This window comes from Micropterus dolomieu, linkage group LG11 (genome assembly GCF_021292245.1).
Source record: "Micropterus dolomieu isolate WLL.071019.BEF.003 ecotype Adirondacks linkage group LG11, ASM2129224v1, whole genome shotgun sequence".
In the NCBI taxonomy this organism is placed as follows: domain Eukaryota; kingdom Metazoa; phylum Chordata; class Actinopteri; order Centrarchiformes; family Centrarchidae; genus Micropterus; species Micropterus dolomieu.
Genome location: NC_060160.1, coordinates 3609678 through 3630914, shown reverse-complemented (window position 1 = coordinate 3630914; position 21237 = coordinate 3609678). Strand labels below are relative to the sequence as shown.

Below are 21237 nucleotides of genomic sequence, written 5' to 3'. Positions count from 1 at the left end.
TACTAATTTTATATTAAATTTTCATGCTCTTATCTTTTTTTGTATTATTCTTTACACTTGTTAAAGCACTTTGTAACTTGTTTTTGAAAAGTGCTCTACAAATAAGGATTATTATTATTATTATTTACACAGTGATTGGTCTGGTGCGTGCAGGCGTTAAAGTAGGCAGGGTTTTTTGAGTGAAACAGAAAAAAATTTAGTTGATAAACTAATTAAAAACTATCCTTTGAAAATGAGAACTAAAACAATATGTATAACAAATGATTTCAACAAATACAAACTTAAATATAATGTGAAAGACAAAAAAAATGGACAAATGAACTAATTAATAACATCCACCGCCCAAAATCTTTTCTTCAAAAGTAAATTTAGCTGAACTAACAAGAAGCATCTGGCATTTAAATGTTCAGTGGGTAAGATTTAGTGGCATCTAGTGGCGAGGGCTGTGAATTGCAACCATCTGTCCAGTCTACCACTGCCCCCTAACCTTTCAAAGAGGGTAAGACAGCTACAGTGTCTGACACAGCCATAGAGAGCACAAAATATGTCTCTTCTGAAACAGCAGACAGTGGCCAGTCAAGAAATGATGTTTCTTTAGGTAGATTTATTAAGAAATTATATTTACTTAATTATTCAATAAAACCATATGTTATTGTGACTTGGCCACTGACAGATAACATGGAAAATGTAAGCCAAAAGTGTGAAACACTGTTTCTGCACCGCAGTCCATTATAAACCACACATTAGAAGTTTATACAAACACTGACAAGTGAAACACATTAATTCTCTCTGTGATTATGGACCCTCGCCAAAACTGCCCGTCAGCAATAATATCTGGCCCGCTGACAGATTATGGTGCTTTGATAGTGGCAAAAAATATAAATACATAAATACTTTGATCGCAGTGCTGAAATAGATCTGTCATGGCAGCAACAGTTACTCACATAATCACTTCCTCTTTGGTGGTTTTGCCTACAAAATAAAAGCGCGAGAAGTTTGTTTACGGTAATGCAGTATTGGAGTTAAACTGAGCTTTTACTTGAAAAATTTCGAACGACATTACAAGAGTCTGTAGCCGGCTTGACACACCTCTGAAAGAGCCGTCAGAAAAAGTGATTCCCCTAAATGTCCTCTGCCTGGAGATACTGGGTAATTGAAAAAGCGTCTGTAAGCTGATGGATGCGGATCAAACACAAACACAAAAAACACATGCTGTAATATGAGAAACATCCGTTGCAGAATCCATTTATTGAAGAGAGAAAAAAAATGTTGTACCGAGGTGGGATCAACCACTCAGCCCTTGGGTTGCATCTCCTGCCTTTTACTGACTGATCTAACTGAACAACATGTTGATGTCAATATTATGGCTCATATTCTCATCCACCATCTAATGGTTGAAAATTTTGCTCCAATGCAAAACTTATTTGCCGACCCCTTCAGTATATTATTACTACTTCTTCTTCTAACGTACGTATTCAACATAGTGATGAGTGTCTGCACTACCTGAATTCTACCACGAGTAGAACAAGAAGAACGTAGTGACAAAACGCGCTCTGTAGCGCTGTTTGTCCCTTTTCAGCTACTGTAGAAACATGACGATGCAATGTGGCAACGTCCATGGAAGGCGGTGCCCGCGGTAGATCCTCAGAAATATTACACAATGGACCTGTTCAATAATGTTAGCTTACGTTACATTTATGGACTACCAATTGCACCATAATTGCACTAAATTAAACAAGACAAAACAGCTCGAACAAACCACATAAAAAGAACATTCAATTCATAAATTTGTGGTCAAGATACTTCACTCAAATCCAAAAGTCTGAATCACTTTGTGGCACTACAGGAAAAGTAAGAAGATCATCAAAGTCAGTAGGATTCATTGTCTGGTGAGCAAGTATCTCTATATCATAGCAACCCATTCAATAGCTGTTGAGATATTTCAGTCTGGACCAACCAACCTTTTGTGTTTGTCTATTTGAATCAGTGTGACCACAGTCAACCATTACAGTCTTCCTCTTGATGTTCACTAAAGGAATATTATTTTATTGAATGTAATTGAATGTGAAGGAATAATTTATGGATACTATGGCACAGGTTTCCCCAGGTCATGAATGGGTCAATTGACTAAGCCATAAGTGACACATGGACTCTCCGGATCTGACACAGTCTCTCCTCTCTGCCTGTTAATCAATTAGATAACGCAGCTGAGTTGATAACAATAAACTGTTAAACATTTATTAGGTAACCCTAGGTCTAGATTATTTTAATTTGTTTCATTGCAGAAACTGACAGACTGACTATCTCTTTGTAGAAAGTTTAGCATGTGGCTTGAAGGACACACAACGTGTCTTGATTTGGACCAATGACCAACAGACGCCTCACACATCATGTAAAGAGGGGTGAACAATAACCTTATTTAAAACTTAGTGAATCTCTGTAGATCTAGGGAGGATAACTATCCCCAGACAGGAAGTATCATTCAGATTTGGTGGTGGCTTTTGATGTGTTCACATGCTGTTTGCTGGCACTGTATCTCCTCGGAAGGTCTAAGTTTAAGTCTTCATCAGTCTCAAAAACTTCTTCATCACACCTGAAGCTGGCTCACTATAATTCTTCAAAAATTAATATTATCTGACAGAACTGTATATCTGGGCGCTATGTGAGGAAACCTTTCAACCTAATTCACTCAACTACATAAAAGAACTTCAACCTAAATGTAGGAAAAGCTGAGCAATATTTAGCCGTACGAAAAAAATTCTCTGTCTCAATACTGACATCACTGACAACAGATCCTACCAAGTATTTTTATTGGAGAGATTTAACAGTACTATTGATGATGAATAACCATGACTCAATGACATTTCGTGCTTTCCAATCTTGGCCTACATGCCGTTTTACTAATGTTGAATGATCACTGACTGAATAATTGAGATAGATTGTTAAAATCACTTCTGCAGGTGTACAAACTGAGCTTTCTGCGCACAGCAGCAACTGGTGGCTTGGACTCAGATACCACTGACTGACTGCTTTTGATGGTTTGGGGAAATTTTAGGGGCAAGAAAAAGTTCTGTCTGGAGTTCTGGTAGTTTTGAAAACCTGCTGATCTCTTTGAGGAATAAGCACAAACATTGTTAAAATGTGCAAATGAACGCAAAGATGGAACCCCTTGGTGCATTAGTTCTTTAACTGCAAACGCGAACTAATAACAATCACAGTCCCTGTCAAATTATAAAGGATGAGATGAGTTTTCTGCCAAGCTTAACCTGATCCAGCTGTGTTCCTTTTACAGTGACTCTAACCAGGTCTCTGTTTTCCAAGAGGAACTTGGTGCTTTGGCTCAGTCATCTTTGTTCTACCACTTGCTCATAATGAAATTATAAATATGGTAAAGCCAAGAAGATGCTTCTCATGAAGCCCGTCCAAAATATGGTCATTGATCAGTATAATGTGGTTTTGAAGACGAGGGCCATCTGTCTAAACCATTTCTGCTGCCGTTTGCCAATCCAGTGGTGGTGATGTAAGTGTCCCATGTGCTGTTCGTCGGTGAAGAAGCCTGGCCAGGATGATGGGAAGAACCGGAGGACTGTCATCTAAGACGTCAAGTCAATTTTTGTTTGGTTGAATTGTCCAACAATACAAATCAGTTCTCTTTGTTCATGAAGTTTTCCCTCTCACCAATCAGTACCAACTGATGTACCTGTCTCGATGAGAAAGAAGCTGTGGTAGTGGCAGCTGAGGGTAGTTAACCCATCATTTGTCATGTCTAGGGGTGCAATGGATTACAAAACTCAAGGTTTGGATCATACCGTGGTTGTTAATCATGGATCAGATCATTTTTCAGATCAGAAAAAAAAAGTTGGTGTCAAATTAATTTTAAAATGCGCTAATTTCTGATAATCTGTAGTCACAACTCTGTAGTATTGCTCAATGTTTCGCCCACAGCTCCGTCTGTCTGGTTACATGTCACAAGTAATAGCCTATCAACACTGAAGGCTGTTGTGCCACATATGGGCAAAGAAACTGGAGCTGTTCCGGTGAGCGAGCGCATCTGTGCTAAGGTGCCAACTGCACATCACAATGGAAAGAACATTCATACACATTCACACACCGGTAACAATTTGGGGTTCAGTGTCAGTGTCTTGCCGAACGACACTTCGACATGCAGACTTGGGGAGCCGGGGATTTAACCTACATCCTTCTGTTTATTGGACGACTGCGCCACTAGGTTGTGGTTGCGACCTTACCGCTAGAGGCCGCTGAAAACTACATACAGGCCCCTTTAATAACCCGACAATCACAAACTTCAAAGGTCAAGCTCATAATGGTGTTGATGTCAAACACAAATTGAGTATTGAGCATAAATTGATTGGACATACTGATCACACAGAGGGATAGTAGAGAAGTGGAATTTGCAGCAGAATCCGTTTCTTTGGATATTTTGATTGTGAAAATTTGTTACAAATGTAATACGTCATAACTGCCAGGAATTTAAGATTCTGCAAATCAACAACTTTTATCAACCACCAGCAAACAGGTGGAAATTCAAAACACTAACAAGAGTTCACCTCAGGTTAATTAAGAGCTAAGTGACTTTGGTGAAGCGGTCCTGTAATCCAAGGTTTGGCCTAAATGTTGTCTTGCAAAATCAGTAAACACCTGGCAAATTCTCATGTAAAGTAGTGTGACTCTCACTGATGGACGACCAGCAGCATTATAAAGTTACAGCTGTTCCTGAAATGACAGACACAGTTTATTATAGCAGTGACGTCTGTTTCTTTCACTGAGTGAGACAGTTTGTTTGTGTTTAAGAAAAAAACTGAATGTACCAGCTCTGGTATTAACTAAACAAAGATGCTGTGCCATTTCAGGGCAGATTATTCAATACCCTAAAAATTATCCACAATTTTCATAGACATGAACAAAATGGAGACCTAAACCTGGCCAATGCACATGACTTTTAACACCCAACCCCACAAAAACAAAGTGTTACTGCCAAATTTGAGACCCAGATGTGACCTGAGGGCCAATGCTATGATTTTACCTTCCATAAAGAGGAAGCAATGTTCTTGTTTGAATCACGGGTGTCAAAGTGCGCCCCTCCAATAACCCCTCGTGGTAACAACAAGATCACATTATATGCATATGAATAGATGTTGGGGGATTGTCAGGGATATATAGGGATATAAAAACAATGTTAATGGGACACTTCCTGTCAAAAAATATTAGTGCAACATAACAAATGTTAATATCAGTGATTATTTTTTGACTGACTCATAATTAGGGGATAATCATGCTCCAACTTGAGCCTCTGTTTTTTTGCCTGCATTTATTCACATTTTGGCAACTTGTCTCCATTAAAAGTAGCTGAATTAGCTATTAGTAGCTCCTGCTATGGATGTACAAGTATCACAACTATCAATGGGTTACAAAGTGCACCCCTCCTGTATTTGTATAACTAATTGATACTGAAGAAAACATGATGATTCTCAGGAAAGTTCGACAGCTTTTTTCTATAAATGCAAAGTAGATTTATGGACTTTATGGATTTATTCTGAGATAATATCATAATTAAGTGTAAATCACATGGAATCTAAAAGCGTGTGTGTTGTGTCTGTGTGTTCAGATTTTAGTGTTAAATATCTAAATCAGCAAACCAGCAGCCAAACTACAATAACTAACTTCCTGTTTTCCTTGACATTAAGGTACATAAATAACTCCATACATAATTTGCATTTAAAGGCAGTTTAAAGGCAAAGGCTAAAAACAGTTAATTACTTTGCACCTCTATAACAACAGACGATGAGGGGGACAAGTAGGCCAAAAGTTGCAAAAAAAAAAACTCCAGCACACTGTTTTGCAAGAAAATCTATATTAACAACGTTTCTTTCATCACGACTTTCATCAGGCATGATCAAGGTCTAGTACCAAAACGTTGTTAATATATATTTTTTGCAAGTTAGACAGTGTGCAGGAATTTTCTTTGCAACATTAAAACTTAACAAACATGCAATAATGTGAATTAGGGCTGAAACGATTTATTGATTAATTTGATTATTAAAATGCATCGACGCAAATTCTTTGCATCGAGGCTTTGTTGAATCCATATAATATATAGCACACTGTTTCGCACGGACATTTATTACTGTCGCACATCGCGCTTACCTGGGTGAACATGACGTGATTATGATTGTGCTGTTTGCAAAGTGGAGAAGAAAATAGAGAGAAAATAGCGAGGGACGAAGAACAAAGTGTCAAAAGTATGGGATTATTTCAAGAAAACAACAACTCTGTAATGTTACAGTCAGTCCACCGTAAAACGAAATTTATGACACCTCGGCAAAAGCACAACGGCGCCTGAGTTGAAGCCAAAGTAAGCCGCAGTCCTCAGCTGAAGATGTGCACACGAGTGTTTGTTGTTCTCCTTTTTGGCCCGTGAGTTGTAACCTCACAGTCAGGAATTAACTGGGTGTCGGACAGCTGCAACTCAGTATAACCTGTATAGCACTCGGGTGATGTTTGTGTTGGTAAAGCAGTTGTCTGGTTGTTGGTCTGATGTTTGCTGTGTGACCCACTATGAATTTCCGAAAGGACTAATAATTATCTATCATCTATCAACGTACACAGCTGATCCAGCTGATCCCGACTGCTGCCAAGCAAAAGTACTTCTTAAACAATGAATCGATGAAATAATCAATAGAAGCTTTGAGTACTAAAATAATTGTGAGCTGCGGTTAAGAGAAAAAACAGAGTCAGAGTCTGGCTCCAGACCTTTGACCCTGACAGTGATAAAGGTTTGTTTGGTTCAAAGGAAGGAAAGCTGCTCCATCTCTTTCCTCCAGAGAACAATGAGGAACATTGTGGTGCTGTGTTTTCAATTCCTCAGATCTTCTTCTTTCCCTCGTGTCTCTGTTTTGTTCCTGGAAGTAAACACCAAACCGCAAGATCATCACACAAAGTTCTCTCAAGAGTCAGTTTTCATCTTCAGCTTGAGGTTTTATTTTGACAGAACTGAACCACAGCGGGACAAAAAACTAAACCACAACCCTCACGTCACCGTTTCACCGCTGAATCCTCTCTGCTCTCACACAGCTTCTTATACATCCCAGAAAACACTTAATATCCTCCCGCTGTTGTGAACTGATATCAAGGTGCCAGCAAGGACGGTTTCAAAATCTGTTTTAATGCAAAAAATTACCAAATTTATGCTGTCCCTTTCACAGCGTCAGTGTTTGTTTTCTGGGTTTGATTTTCTGAACTTAACAACACAACACCTTTCTGTAGGCGACTTTGGACGTGTGAATGAAGAGTATTTTCAAAATGCTCACAAAGTTCAAGTTCGTAAAGTTGACTTTTGTAGAAATTAAGTGAAACCAGTGGCTGCCTGGAAGGAGGGAAACTGATCTAAAAACAGATTATTTAATCAACAGGACAGGAAACTTTACACACTTTGTAGATGACATGTTGAATAATGAAACACCACCTGAATCGCCCGGTAGGTGTTGAATTGTTTGAAGCTTGTTTGTCCTCGATAAAACTTTATGATTATAAATCAGACGCTGATCAACCTGTCGACATTTGTGCACAATCACAACACATTTCAGTTGAAAGTTAATTGTTAATTTGGACTTATCAGAATTGAATTCTCTCTTGTGGCTGCACCACAGCCGTGTCAAGTTACTGTTAATTTAAGGCAATCACTTCACACTGCTATTGTTTCACATTTTAAGGGGAACCCAGCATGTGCTTCCAGGTGTTGGACAATGCTACTGCATATTTAATGCCCTACTGTTGTTGTTTCCAGATGTGAAAACCCCAAAAAACAGGCAAGGGCCTTCCACAAACTGTTGCCACAAGGTTAGAAGAACACTACTGTCTAAAACATCATTGTATGCTGTGGCATTAAGGCTACGTTCAGACTGCAGGCCTTAATACTCAATTCCACTTTTTCCGGATTTTTTTGTTTGACACATTTGCTATACGTTCAGACTGCAAGCCAAAGTGACCCAAATCTGATTTTTCTGCCCATATGTGACTCAGATCTGATCTTTTCCAGTTCGGATTAGGGCCACTTTCATATGTGGTCCAAATCCGATACAGATCAGGGGTCTCATTTATAAACAGTGCGTACGTGCAAAACAGCATGTGTGGTCCTGTAAGTAAACTCTGAACCATGCGCACGCACATAAAGAGGAGAAATGAGAAACGGCGACTCACATGGCAGACGGATGAAATGGTTTGAAAAGAATAGGCCTACTATTGTGTAAAATAAATTGAAATATTACCTCTGAGTATTATAGACTTAAAACCTTTCTGAATAAACAAACACCCGTTTGATAGACTTTCCCTTTAGTGCACAAAAAAACCCCACACAATTTAATATAATTTGCAGCGCACAAAAAGATCCCGATTTAGGGTAATAAACACAAACGGAGATATTTGTTTCTGCAAAAGAACGCCTCAAATATATTGTGCAGTTTAATTGGGAATCGTGTTAATTAATACTTGCGATTTATTCTCATAAATAAGGTGAACAGGAGGAAAAATTACATTTAAATTGATGCCGTTATCAATGCGTCAGTCGAGCAAATACGAGAGCATAGTTTCATATATAGCCTTTTGTTATCAGATGTTCATCGCCTTTTGAGCCAAACGCTGTGCGCCAGGGTGCGGATGTGATGCGCTGCTTGTAAAAACACATCATGGAAATATAACACTATTTTATGTCATTTACAACAAGTCATATTTTAACTCATCGGCAGCCTCATTAAGTGAGTGGACTGTTAAATAAATGTTCAAACACAAGCGGAAATCATTTGGTTTAATCTGTTTAAAAACGAGGGAATCCAGATTAGTACCTGGGTCATCCCGTCTTGAGTGTGTGTCCCTCCAGCCAGTGACGTCACTACTTAGGACGGACGCCTCTTCCTGCAGATCGGTTATAAAGGGGTGGAGCTCCGGTTCTCCCTTTCCTCCGTATCACAAGTGTTGTGTGAAAGTGCGTTTTTTACCCACCAAACAACTTCAGCTTCACCAAAAGGAACGTCAGTGTCACTGAGTTACATCTCGTTTTGTTTCTGCAGTCAGGACGTATTAATATTAATGAGGGGCGTTTCACTGACCATTTATAGGCAACTATGGGCGTTTTGAAGGGTCGGACATGGAGCTCCCTGCGCCACATTTCAAGTTGATTGTGATTTATAAAGGGAACTTGCTTACAAGTGTGCGTACACACGGTTTTATAAGTCTGAATATTTTTTGCTGTACACCATTTTAGGCTTTTGGGCGCACGTACAATTTTAGTTTTATAAATGAGACCCCAGATCTTTTAAATGAGACCAGAGTCTGGAAACCAAGGTCAGAACTGATGCGACTTTAACGTCTATTTAAAGCAGCTGTCACAGTTCTGCTGTAGACGTAGCTGCAGTGAACGAAAAACATCCACAAAAGCCATTATTATATATATGGCTCTCTTCCTCCTCTACCTTGCATCATCTGCTCACAAATTCTGCTCACAAAGAGAGAAAGAGGTAGAGAGAGACTGAGTGAGCTGTGGGGCACATGCGTTGTCCAACGCCAGAAACCATAATGAAAAAAACAACAACAGAAAGTTGTGAACATTTGTCATAATGCGGGAGAAATGTGACCCATGAGAAGACAATGAAAAACCGGAGTCTCCTGTGAGCTAACCCACAGCGTGCTGTGTGTGATGTCGTACATTTACACTTATTCATTTAGCTGACACTTTTATCCAAAGCGACTTGAAATTGCTATACATGTCAGAGGTCGCACACCTCTGGAGCAACTAGGGGTTAAGTGTCTTGCTCAGGGACACAATTGTTTCTCACAGTGGATTCAAACCAGGGTCTCTCACACCAAAGGCATGCGTCTTATCCACTGCGCCATCACCACCCTTCTTCTGCGCATGCGGGTCACTTTCAGACCGTGGACAGTTAACACTGGAGTCTGATATTGGCCACATTTAAGCAATAATGTGAACAGTCAAACCAAAAAATCTGATCTGGGAAAAAAAAAATTGGAATTGAGCATTAAGGCCTGCAGTCTGATTGTAGCCATTGTTGATTAAATGTGGCCCATATCACCATATCCCACTGTTTCCGCTCGGACAAATAGCGTGCCCATAACTCAGAAAAGAGCTCGCAATCTGGGGGATTTCAGGTGTAAGAAAAGGGAATTTGTGAGCAGATGATAGCAAGGTAGAGGAGGAAGAGAGCCACGTGTATAATAATGGCTTTTGTGAGGCTTTTTCGTTCAGCGCGGCTTCATCTCAGAGATGCTCACAAGTCAAGTCTCAAGTCTTTGAGCTAGAGTCCAAGTCAAGCCTCAAGTCTCTCGTGGCTATAATGAATGTTGTATCACCTGCTGCGTTCTATCCAGGCTGCTTATAAAACTGCAGAGCTATAAGGGATTCTGTAACTGTAACCTGTTTTTTACTTACAGAGCACAACTATGTAATGTGCAATGCAATTAATGACAGCTTATAAACTACTGTAAGTCAACACCAACCGTAGATTCTCAAACCCAGTGTAACGTTATAACTAAATAAAACTAACCTTACATGATCAACAATAAACCTGTAACCTGTTTGCAGCCAGTGTTAATAATTAGAGTAATGGCAGCCAGCGGGACTTCAATGATTAGCTGCCGCTGTCTCAAACTCGAGTCCCCATCTCTGCTTCGACTACAGCAGACTGTGACAACAGCTGCTCTAGAGTGACTCAAAGTCGCATCAATTCCGACCTGAGTGTCCAGACTGAGGTCGCATTTAAAAAGATCCAATCTGTATCGGCACCACATATGAAAGTGGCCCAAATCTGAACTGGAAAAGATCAGATTCCATGTGAAAGCTCAGATCTCAGTCACATGTGGGAAAAATCTAATTTAGGTCACTTTGGCCTGCAGTCTGAACGTAGCCCAAGATTCCTTCATTGGAATTAAGAAGCTCAAACCAGGAAAAACAGAGCCTAAAAGAAGTACACTCAAGTATATTAGCTCTGGTCTGACTGAAATGAACTCTGTGTTTTGTGTCCCTGCTGTGTGTCGCGTTGGGAGGTTAACTCCTCCTGAAGGTCCTTTACTGATGTGGTTCCACGTTAAGAGAACAATTGAGACATAAGAGCCAAGTGGTGACGGTTTCGGTTAAGCTAGTGTAGGGGCGGTTTGGTGACTCACACTGGTCGCCTGTCTTAGTTCACCACACTCGAATGAATCGAATGTGAATGCGATGACGGATCCAATAACACACTTCCGAAGACAGCCCGCCCACATGCATCAGAGCAGCGGTTTGGAAACGCTCAGACTTTGGCAAGTTTTTGGAGATAAAAAGTGTCACTGGAGTGGATTTCAAATGAAAACACGTTCCTTAACGTGGAAAATATTTGTATGTTGACAAAAAGAAGCTGTTTTCTCAAAGAGCCGGACTTTACCAATAGATATTAGTTACCCTTAGCTTGCTGTCAAAGGAAGCACACAAAAAAACTCCCAAAACATTCTGCAATTCTTTAACTAAATAGCTTGACGGCAACATGAAGTACAATAAACATGGGAACAGCTGTCTCAACATAATGTTTCAGCTCCTCAAAGCTTCAAGATGTTCAACGATTTGTTGGATAAGGTAGTGCAATTCAGAGGGCTTTGAGGGAAGAAACAACTTTTCTCTAAAGCTGGGCATACACTCCTCAGCTTTAGAAATCTTGTTGTTTTATTTCAACTTACACTGTACAAGTAAATTGTCTGCAACAAAAAGTCAAAGCTCACGATGTATGTGCTCATACTGTACGGTCCGCTGGTCAGCCACGACCTGATTGCTCACACTGTGCGTGTATAAAACAGCCTGTCGGCCCCTGCGGACCGTTCTAACTGTTGACAATAGTCAATATAGATTTCTTTGAATGCTACAAGGGAGGTATAAGTTTGTTTGTTAGCAATAATGCTAACAGGGCAGAAACACGTGTTGTCTTGATCAGCGGTGTGCAGAGAGAATTAAAGTAAAATAGCTACGTTTTACTGTACGGATTGTTAATTTGATAAGAGTTTTGTTGCCATGGTACTTTCAGACGCTGTTCACCACAGCAGGCACTGTGAGGAAAAACTGATTTCTGACGTGTCAGAAATTCATCCGACCAGTTGATCGCTCCTCGCTTACCCCCCCCCATACACTGCACGGCAAACAACGCCCGATGAAGCGATAATGAGTCGTGTGATGGCAGCTAGAAACTGGATAAAGAAAACTGTTGTACATTTTACTGTATGAGATGCTGACATTAAATTAAGTTAAAAAAGAAAGACTTTTGCTCAGGTTGAAGATTTTCTGACAGCACTGAAACATGTTGCTCAGGAAATCCTCTGAAGCCCTTTTAAATTAACAAAACACCAGCAGAATCCACAACCTGTGTTAAATGTGGCACCTACAAGGTCTAAATGAATAATTAAAGAAAAGTTATAAAAGAGGACTTCAGCACATTTCACACACAATCTTCCAGAAACTCGATGTATGGAGTTAATGTGTGAATCAATAAACAACGTTCAGTTTTGGTTTTCTTCCATTGCAGCTCTCCCACAAAAACTAAAAATGTTCAAGCTGTAAATTTAAACCCTCTGCTCTGCTTTCAAAATAAAAGCACACTACCCCTTTAGTGCTTCAACCATTCTTCCCATTTCCTGTTCTTGAAATTTAAGAGTTATTTAGAGAGAAGACATGTTCATTGTTTGCAATGTAAAGTTTGTGTACTTGTGTAAGGATACCACTGCAGCTAAATATTAAATTTTTTATACATCAATGTGGGCTGGACACAGAGTGCATGATGACACCAAAAGAAATTCATCAGCATATTTGGTTAAGATGTTGTGGTTTCAGTGATGATGTTTTTAAAAAGCTAACCGTTTCTAATTATTTCTAATCTTACATTTTTATATTGATTTTCTCAGTTTTATTAAATAATTTATTTAGTTTTTGTCTGTAAAGCTTTTTGTAATGTAGGTTTGTAAATACATGTTTTATTTGTTATTGTATATTACCTCTGAAGGAGGCTGCAGAGCAGCGATGTAGTAGATGAGGAAAAGTCTCATTTTGTCTTCTGGGGTCCCGGCTGATAAACACAAACATTTACACACAGTTTAGTTTGTCTGATCTCAGTCTGACAGTTATTTTGCTATAATACATTAAGAATTAAGTATAAATGTGTGTGTTCATACCATCTGGGTCACTGATGATGTCCAGCAGTGATTTGTCTAAAGTCGACTTGCTCATCAGTTTCTCTTCAAACTCAAAGTAAACATCCAGTTTACGACTCTGAGGGGGAAAAAAACAGCCTTAAGTTAGTGTTCAAACTCTGTTCTGTGTACTAATACTACTGTATGCATGTTTAGCAGACTGTGTAACATTTGCATGTTTAACTTAACACTAGATGTTTAATGCATAATGCAACATTTTCTGTTTTTCTGTATGTACCTTTTTTTTTTTTATGACATTTCATTTTGTCACATTAACACAGCCAAATGTATGATATTAGGATAAGCCCCCTTGAACCCAACACAACACTATAACAACAACAGAAAATAGTTACAACCTTAGAACAGACACTATGATAAGAAAATCAGTCAGTGATAGCATTACTGAAAACAAGTGCAATTTAAGATAAGAGAAATAAAGACAAAGAACGAATATGTGGAGGTAAATGATTCCAATTGGAAGGAGGGCATATAGAAAAAAGCTTTTTACCATTTTTTTGTCTATATTTAAGTTTATTTAAACAATTCATGCTTTTTATATTTACTGTATATACAGTACATATTTTTTATTCTTAGTTTTGGGGTAGGGCCACTCTATAATTTATGGTTTCAGGTCACTTCTGTCAGGTGTTTTCAAACTAACGTAAACATTGACATGCTAACATTAGAATGTATAGCATATGGTAGCAGCCTTAGCCTTAGCACATTTAAATGCTCTGTTAGCATTAAGCTCAAACCACTACTGAGTCTAAGTACATCTGAGTCTAAAAAAGTCCAGCTTAAACCAATGAAAGCTGAGCCTTGTGTGACAGTGCAGAGGATAAAGCCGATTGATTAAGCCAGTGGTTCTCAAAGTGGGGTCCGGGGACCCCCAGGGGTCCCTGAGTGTGTTCCAGGGGGTCCCCAGCAAAAAGTGGAATAGCTTATTTTTGTCCAGGTTAATTGTTTTGCCAACACTGGCACAAAGTACGCACAAGCGTAATCACACAGTTCACTGGTTTGGACCCTGACTTCGCTGTACCTTGATGTGGTCGAGTACGGCCGTGGCGACGTTGGTGTGCAGGTCGATGAGTCTTTTCTTCTCCAGCAGCTCAGGCAAAGAGCTGCAGCAGACATGAGATATAAAAGCACAAAATATTTATAAAAAAACTACAATTCCTGCTCTTACGTCCATATTCAAATAATATATGTAGTGAATACTTGAAAGAAAGTGAATAAAGGGTAAAATAGTTTTTTTTTTTGGGCAAAGTGAAAGTTTTTACTATATTGATGGTATTAGTCCAGTGAATTTACATTTTTTAAATGATTTAGAATGATCATAGACGTGTTGGATGAACAGATGTAGTAGTAGAAGTAGAAGTAGAAGTACACATGTACTTGATCATTATGTAAAGATTGATTCTTATAGAGTATAGCAACACAACACGCCGTTTACAGTCATGTGACTAACGCGATGACGCTCAAAATTCAGAATCAGGCAGATGGAGGAAAACCCGTACTGTGCTAGTTGTGTCGTCCCAGTCCACATGTATGAAAACTCTATTCACCCAATTCATTCTTAAATTACAGCTAAAAACCTATTTTGAAGTCACAATGACCTTAAAAGTGTCACTTATCCAGAGTGGAATATGGTCACAATCTCTCCTTGTGTTCCTGAGTTTTGGTGTTGAATAATGGCCAAAAAAGTTTTTTTTCCCAGGACATTTTGAGGTCACAGTGACTTTAACCTTTGGCCTTTTACCATCAAATTCTAATCAGATCATCCTCAAGTCCAAGTTTGTGCCAAATATGAAGAAATTCCCTCCAGGCGTTTCCGAGATCCTAAAAACATGATGCCTCTACGCCAACGCTAAGGAAACCACCTCAGTCTGCTCCTCATTAACTAACATTAACACAACGTTTCAACACCTTGCACTGGAGTCTCTTACATTTCAACCCGTTGGAAAAGATGATAATTACACTACTGAAAGACTGTCACACAGAAACCAAAAAAAACATCCCTGTCAATTACACTACAGTTAAATTAAATTCTTGATTCAGACCAACAGGTTGTTGTGGCTGACTGGAATGAGAGACAGTTTCAAGGTTAAAGATAAAAAAACAGCTGTGTTTTAATGGTGGTAATCTCAGAGCGTGAACCAAAAATCTAATCAGATGTTCCCTGTGCACTGAAATTCATTCTTTACACAGATATTCACTGGGGGGGGGGGGCAGGAGTAACAATACTGCACTAATTTCTCTTAAACCTTAATTTAATAAGGAAATTTCCATTTAGAGAGATTCTCAGGAACGCCATGATCCACTGGAGCAGATGGGTGACTTAGCTGAAGGGCACTTCGCTGGAAGTCACTTTTCCCACCCAGATATATCCCGCCAGTCCGTGAATCACACCACATTAATTAGTTTTAGGGGGTAAGTGATATTAAATGCTTTTTAAAGTAGACATGACTGTTATTTATTTATGCAAACACATGTCAGAGTAAGTCATTTAGTCTGAGTGTCCAATGTTTTTTTTAAACTAAATCAGCAGAATACAGAAATTCTACTTGTAGGATTGAAAGAAGCAAAAGAGAAGCTGCAGTCCGCATCTGGCTGTCTGTCCAAAACATAGACATCTCAAAATGATGCAGAAATGCTGATCTATTCTTTGCATAAAAAGACTTGCAGCTAATTCAGGATGCTGCAGCCTTAATTCTGACTAATACAAGAAAAAGAGATCAGATTAACCTGCCGTTCATAACACTGCACTGGCTAACCTGAACTTTGACCTTATATTGGTGACCCTCAGATTGTCTTCCCTTTTCTGTAGATGTTTTTATGTTTTTCATAAAAACTGTTGAACACACTCCCTCTGGATCTTAAAGTAGCAAACTTGCTTGGTAGTTTTAAAAAATGACCTATATTTTAATCTATCTTTTATTTTCAGTTCATCTATGTCAGCTCCTTAGAAGTTATTTAGCTATTTACTGTATTTAATTTCTTGGGTTTTATTGTTATTGTTTTATGGAACTGTTTCCAATTTTCTTATTGTTTTTATTTATGTCTTCTGCTTGACATTTGCTTTTCATCCTGTTTTTGTGAAACACTTTCTGGCTGCATCTCTTCCAAACCGCATCCAGAAGCACCGCTGGGCCATTTAGTGATTATAGCAACTTGTTCATGTGACGCACACTGGCCTTTTCCCCACACACATTACAAAAGGAGCGGCTAGAAAACGGTAAATACATTTTTCTGAGCATCAGAAACACATCCAGTTCTCCTTCATACATTCATAATCACATTTCATCACTGGAATTGTTGATTGATCTCTGCATGAAAGGTAGTCTACATTTACCCATCATTTATATACTTTAAAAGGTGCTACAAACAGAAAGTTATTAGATCCATTTAGTGTTCTTTTGTGAAATGTAATTGAATGGTACATAACTAAACAATTCCAGTCTATTTAACAAAGGAAGCATAGGGAGTTCAGTACCTGACAGCAGAGGTTAGCTTGGCTGTGTTGTCTGACAGCATGCTGATGGCTCCTTCATCCTCTCCCTCTAAACCCTGCAGACACAAAATAAAGAATAATCAAACAATGCTAATGTGATACACTTTTCAAATTCAAACCATGAAACCCCATCCAGCAGTTTCACTATAGTCCAACTCCAGTCACCATTGTCCACTTGTATACTGTCAACCCAGTCACCCCAGATATTAGCTTTCCCTCTCCTTATTATAACCTTAGTGGTCGTGATATTAAAGATCTTCAATACCGCCCTTGAAAACTTAGATGTGACATGGACATTATCTCAGAGAAGCGGATACAATTTTGGGAACTTGGACATGACTTTTGTGAGACTATTGATACTTGGGACATCATCTCGGAGACTCTGGCATGACCTATGGGACTTGAGGGGTGAGATATGACCTTGGTGCTCTGGACATTACACTGGAATTTGGATATGACCTCAATTGACCCTTGGCTAAGCCACGCTCCTCTTAGTTACTGGTGCTAAGTCCGATAAACTGTAAGACATGTCGGACTTTTAGCGCGGCGCTGCCACTGTCTGCTCTCCCTGGAAAATATTGTCAATTCTTTTGGGGGGAAAAAAAGATCTCAGAAAGAAGCAGAAGAGACAGTTTTGCAGTCGCATTGTGCATTTGAAGGTTGTATTCAGGCTGTCAAACTGACAGGAAAAAAAATTATTATCTATAAATAAATTATCTTGGAGACTTGGACATGATCTGGGGGGCTCAAACATGAACCATGGGACTTGGAAAAGCTCTTGAAGGCTTAGACATCACCATGGAGACTTGGACATTGTCTTGAAGAAGACAGAACCCTGAATAGACCCTGACTCAAGTGAGACCTGAAACACTCAGATATGGTCTCTAAATTAGACCTCAGGTTTGGACAGTTTACCACCAGACATTTTGACTACCATGTTATGTCTCACCATGATGCTCTTCAAGCGTTTGACCTCGTCCTCCTGGGCTCTGTAAGTGTCCAACTCCTCCTGGACCGACTCTGCCACCTCTGGGAACGGACTGTAACACACAACACTCTGTACACTCAACCTCTAACCTCTAACAATCACAACACCGGAAACCTTAAGGGTTTGTCCCAAAATCTGCATTTCAGTTGGACAGAAGAGATGATAAAGGGCTTGTCACGTACAATAACATATCATCAGTATATAGACATACCTTTTAAGGTTACGATTTACATCTAATGCCCTTTAATGTCATTTTGTCTTTCAATGAATAATCCAGATGATAGTGATAACAATGGGGCTCATTTCCTAGTGTGCCTTCATCAGTAGAAGAATTTTGACGATTGCCAACTAATCATAACTGAGACAGCAGATGCATTGTACAAAATCTTTATTATGTGGCCCAAATTAAAAATGTTTCAGGGCTGAGGTCTTCAAGGTAGGGATGGACTGAAATGAAAATTTATGGCCAAAGCTGAATGTAATGAAAAAATGTTTTTCAATTTTTTTTCCATTTATTTTGCCAATTTTATTTACCATTGCATAAATTAAATAGTCAAAATGTGCTTTTGACTCAGTGTTTCCCACAGGATTTGGAGAGACTATAGTGGGTGGGTCCGAAGCCCGAGAGGGTCCAGTAAAGTAAATTACATGTGTCCATTTACTTTTGATGGACACATGTAATATGTTTTATACTTTCTCTGAATATAATAATCCAATTAATCTTGCCCTGTAAAGACACCTTATTCTGAAAACCGGGCGTTGTCACACGTGTATCCTCGCGCTAAATTCATCTAGTCCGACCCAATTTGATAAATAATGTTGTATGGTTCTCGTTTCACGTAACATGAAGACTTCACAGCCTCTCTTCAGGTAGGACTCTCATACTGCAACACTTGTCTTTGTAAAGAGAGAAAATTACAGAATAAAGTCACTAACCTGCCTGTCAGCTCGCTCTGGTCCGTTTCAATTACCAAAAAGGCTTGAATATGCGTGCACTCCAAATTTAGGTGCGGCTAGCTTAATCGTCTTCTCACAAACAAGTGACAGAAACACTCAAAGCAGACCTGTTGCCTTTTCTTAGTCAGCCACAGAAGGAGTGGATGTGCTGGAAGACAATTCAGCAGAACAGTGTCTGCAAACGTCAACTTTTGCGTCTTTCTCGGACCCTTTAAAATGCCTCCAATGCCGCGACACATCAGCGTAATTGTTTGGTAAACTTGATATGGTCTTATTGATGTATTAGGCCGAACATCGCAAGTGTTTTTTTGCAATTGGTGGCCGAACATTTGGTGCATCCCTACTTCAGGGCCCTGAAAGTTTAGAGTGAAAGGAAAACTAAACATGTGGTGGATAAATACATTTTCAAAAAAGAGCACTGATATGAAAAGGACCTGCAGACAGTCAGACCTGTTACAAACAGACCCAAGAATAATTACACCCAATACAAAATGAGGTGGAGCCAAACAGGCCCTAATCCAAGACCCCAGTGAAGTGGTTTCCAACCCCAAGGAGTTCAAAAAACATCTTAGAGGTCACCAGATGATTAAAATAGTAAAGATTTTTTATTTCTCACTTTCCACTAATGTCTCTTTCTTGTTAAATACTGAATATTTCACCTCCCCAGGGGTTCAGTGGGACAAGGGGCTTAATGTGTTATTAGATTATAAGGGTATATTCAGTTTTTGTCCTTTCTGGGTAAAAGTTGCATTCTCTAAAGAAATATCATATCTTTAATTGGAAGAACACTTGCTATTGGCAGAATGAATATTTTTAAGTACCCAATATTTAAATCTTGCACCAAAGCTAATGAATTCAAAATTGTATAAAGTTAAACCCTCTTCTAACTGTTTTTCCAGAGGAACTGACCTGCCCTTGTGTTTCTGCCAGAACTTGTCGGCGGCAGTCAGGTCGTAGGTCTTTCTGCTCTTCTTCTTTGGTCTGGCACCGGCAGGAGATGGTTCTGTCCCCGCACCCTCCTCCATCATCACTCTGTTCAGCTGGAAGTCCTGGTGAACACACAGATGAAACACACATATTTATTAAGATCTTTTCCACCTATTGTCAGGTGATGTTTGAATGCCTTAGCAGTGGCTTCATTAATTGTTCTGGCAGGTTTTACAGCCCATAGTTTTGCCAGTATTATTAGCTCATCATAAAACCACAACCGATGCCATTTTATGCACTGTGAATTGTTTTTCCTGTGTTTAATGATGTAAAACAGCTCTTTAAGTTTCTGGCATGCACTGAATCCAAAGTGAAAACACCAAGAAAACCCAAAGACGTCATCATCTTAACATGAGTTTACAGATCTGAGTGCCTTAAAATCCCAGTGATTCTGAGACACTTAATGAATATAAAACTTGATCCAAGACCAGCAGATGAATCCCTGGGAGCATTAACAATAACTGGGATACCAAAGTCAGCCCGTCCTACAGCACATCATTACTAATTACACCACAATGAATCTTGACAAAGGCTGACGGGGAACAGAGCCTCGTCACCAACACAGAAACCAACAGCAGATCATAATATCGCAGCTGCCATGGGAACGGCCGAGGGATGAGAGGGGAGATTTAGTGTTGAGATCCCATCTCCTGCTGGGTGGTAGACGACTGTGTTCAGACTCTGACATGTTTATAGGAAAGGGAGGAGAGAGAGTGTGAAGCCAGAGAGCGGCGGTGCTGCCATCTGGACCGGCACCATCACAACAGAAATTCTGGATCAAGAAAACTGAACAGAGGGCTTTTATGAAGATGTTAAAAAATGTAAAATTTGAGCAACATTATTTCACCTGTTTCTAAAACAAATTAACTTGTTTGAAGTGTCCTCTTCTTGACTCTGGTGCATGGACATGTCTCTTTCTGACTTGTTTCAAGCTGACAGTTGTTTCTAAATTATTCCTAAAACAAGGAATTATTTACATCATAAGGAATAAGTGGGGGAAAAAATAGACAGATATATAGGAAAGGGCGATGGTTTGACTGATTACTTTATATCAAATATACCGGCATCAGTGGAAACGCTGGCAGATACGTAAAAAGAAATTGCTGCGATTCATTTGACTGCTGCGCCCTGCTGCGGTTCTTTTGACTGCGCCCTGCCGCGGTTCATATGACTGCGCCCTGCTGCGGTTCATTTGACTGCGCCCTGCCGCGGTTCATATGACTGCGCCCTGCTGCGGTTCATTTGACTGCACCCTGTGACTGCGCCCTGCCGCGGTTCATTTGACTGCACCCTGTGACTGCGCCTTGCCGCGGTTCATTCGACTGCGCCTTGCCGCGGTTCATTCGACTGCGCCTTGCCGCGGTTCATTCGACTGCGCCCTGCTGCGGTTCATTCGACTGCGCCCTGCTGCGGTTCATTCGACTGCGCCCTGCTGCGGTTCATTCGACTGCGCCCTGCTGCGGTTCTCGACTGTGCCCTGCTGCGGTTCATTTCACTGCGCCCTGTGACTGCGCCCTGCCGCCGTTCATTTGACTGCGCCCTGCTGCGGTTCTCGACTGTG

General features: G+C 39.8%; 1 protein-coding gene across 1 annotated transcript in view; it reads right to left on the bottom strand.

The window, feature by feature from the left end:
* scfd1 (sec1 family domain containing 1) overlaps positions 1-21237 on the bottom strand; it is a 41173-nt gene that overhangs the window by 12747 nt on the left and 7189 nt on the right. Inside the window, exons 11-16 of the mRNA XM_046063140.1 lie at positions 19599-19738; positions 17694-17784; positions 16727-16800; positions 14273-14354; positions 13216-13312; positions 13039-13109 (exon numbers count right to left, since the gene is read on the bottom strand). Of these exons, the coding sequence (XP_045919096.1) occupies positions 13039-13109; positions 13216-13312; positions 14273-14354; positions 16727-16800; positions 17694-17784; positions 19599-19738 (555 nt within the window). The remainder of the gene's footprint in view (positions 1-13038; positions 13110-13215; positions 13313-14272; positions 14355-16726; positions 16801-17693; positions 17785-19598; positions 19739-21237) is intronic.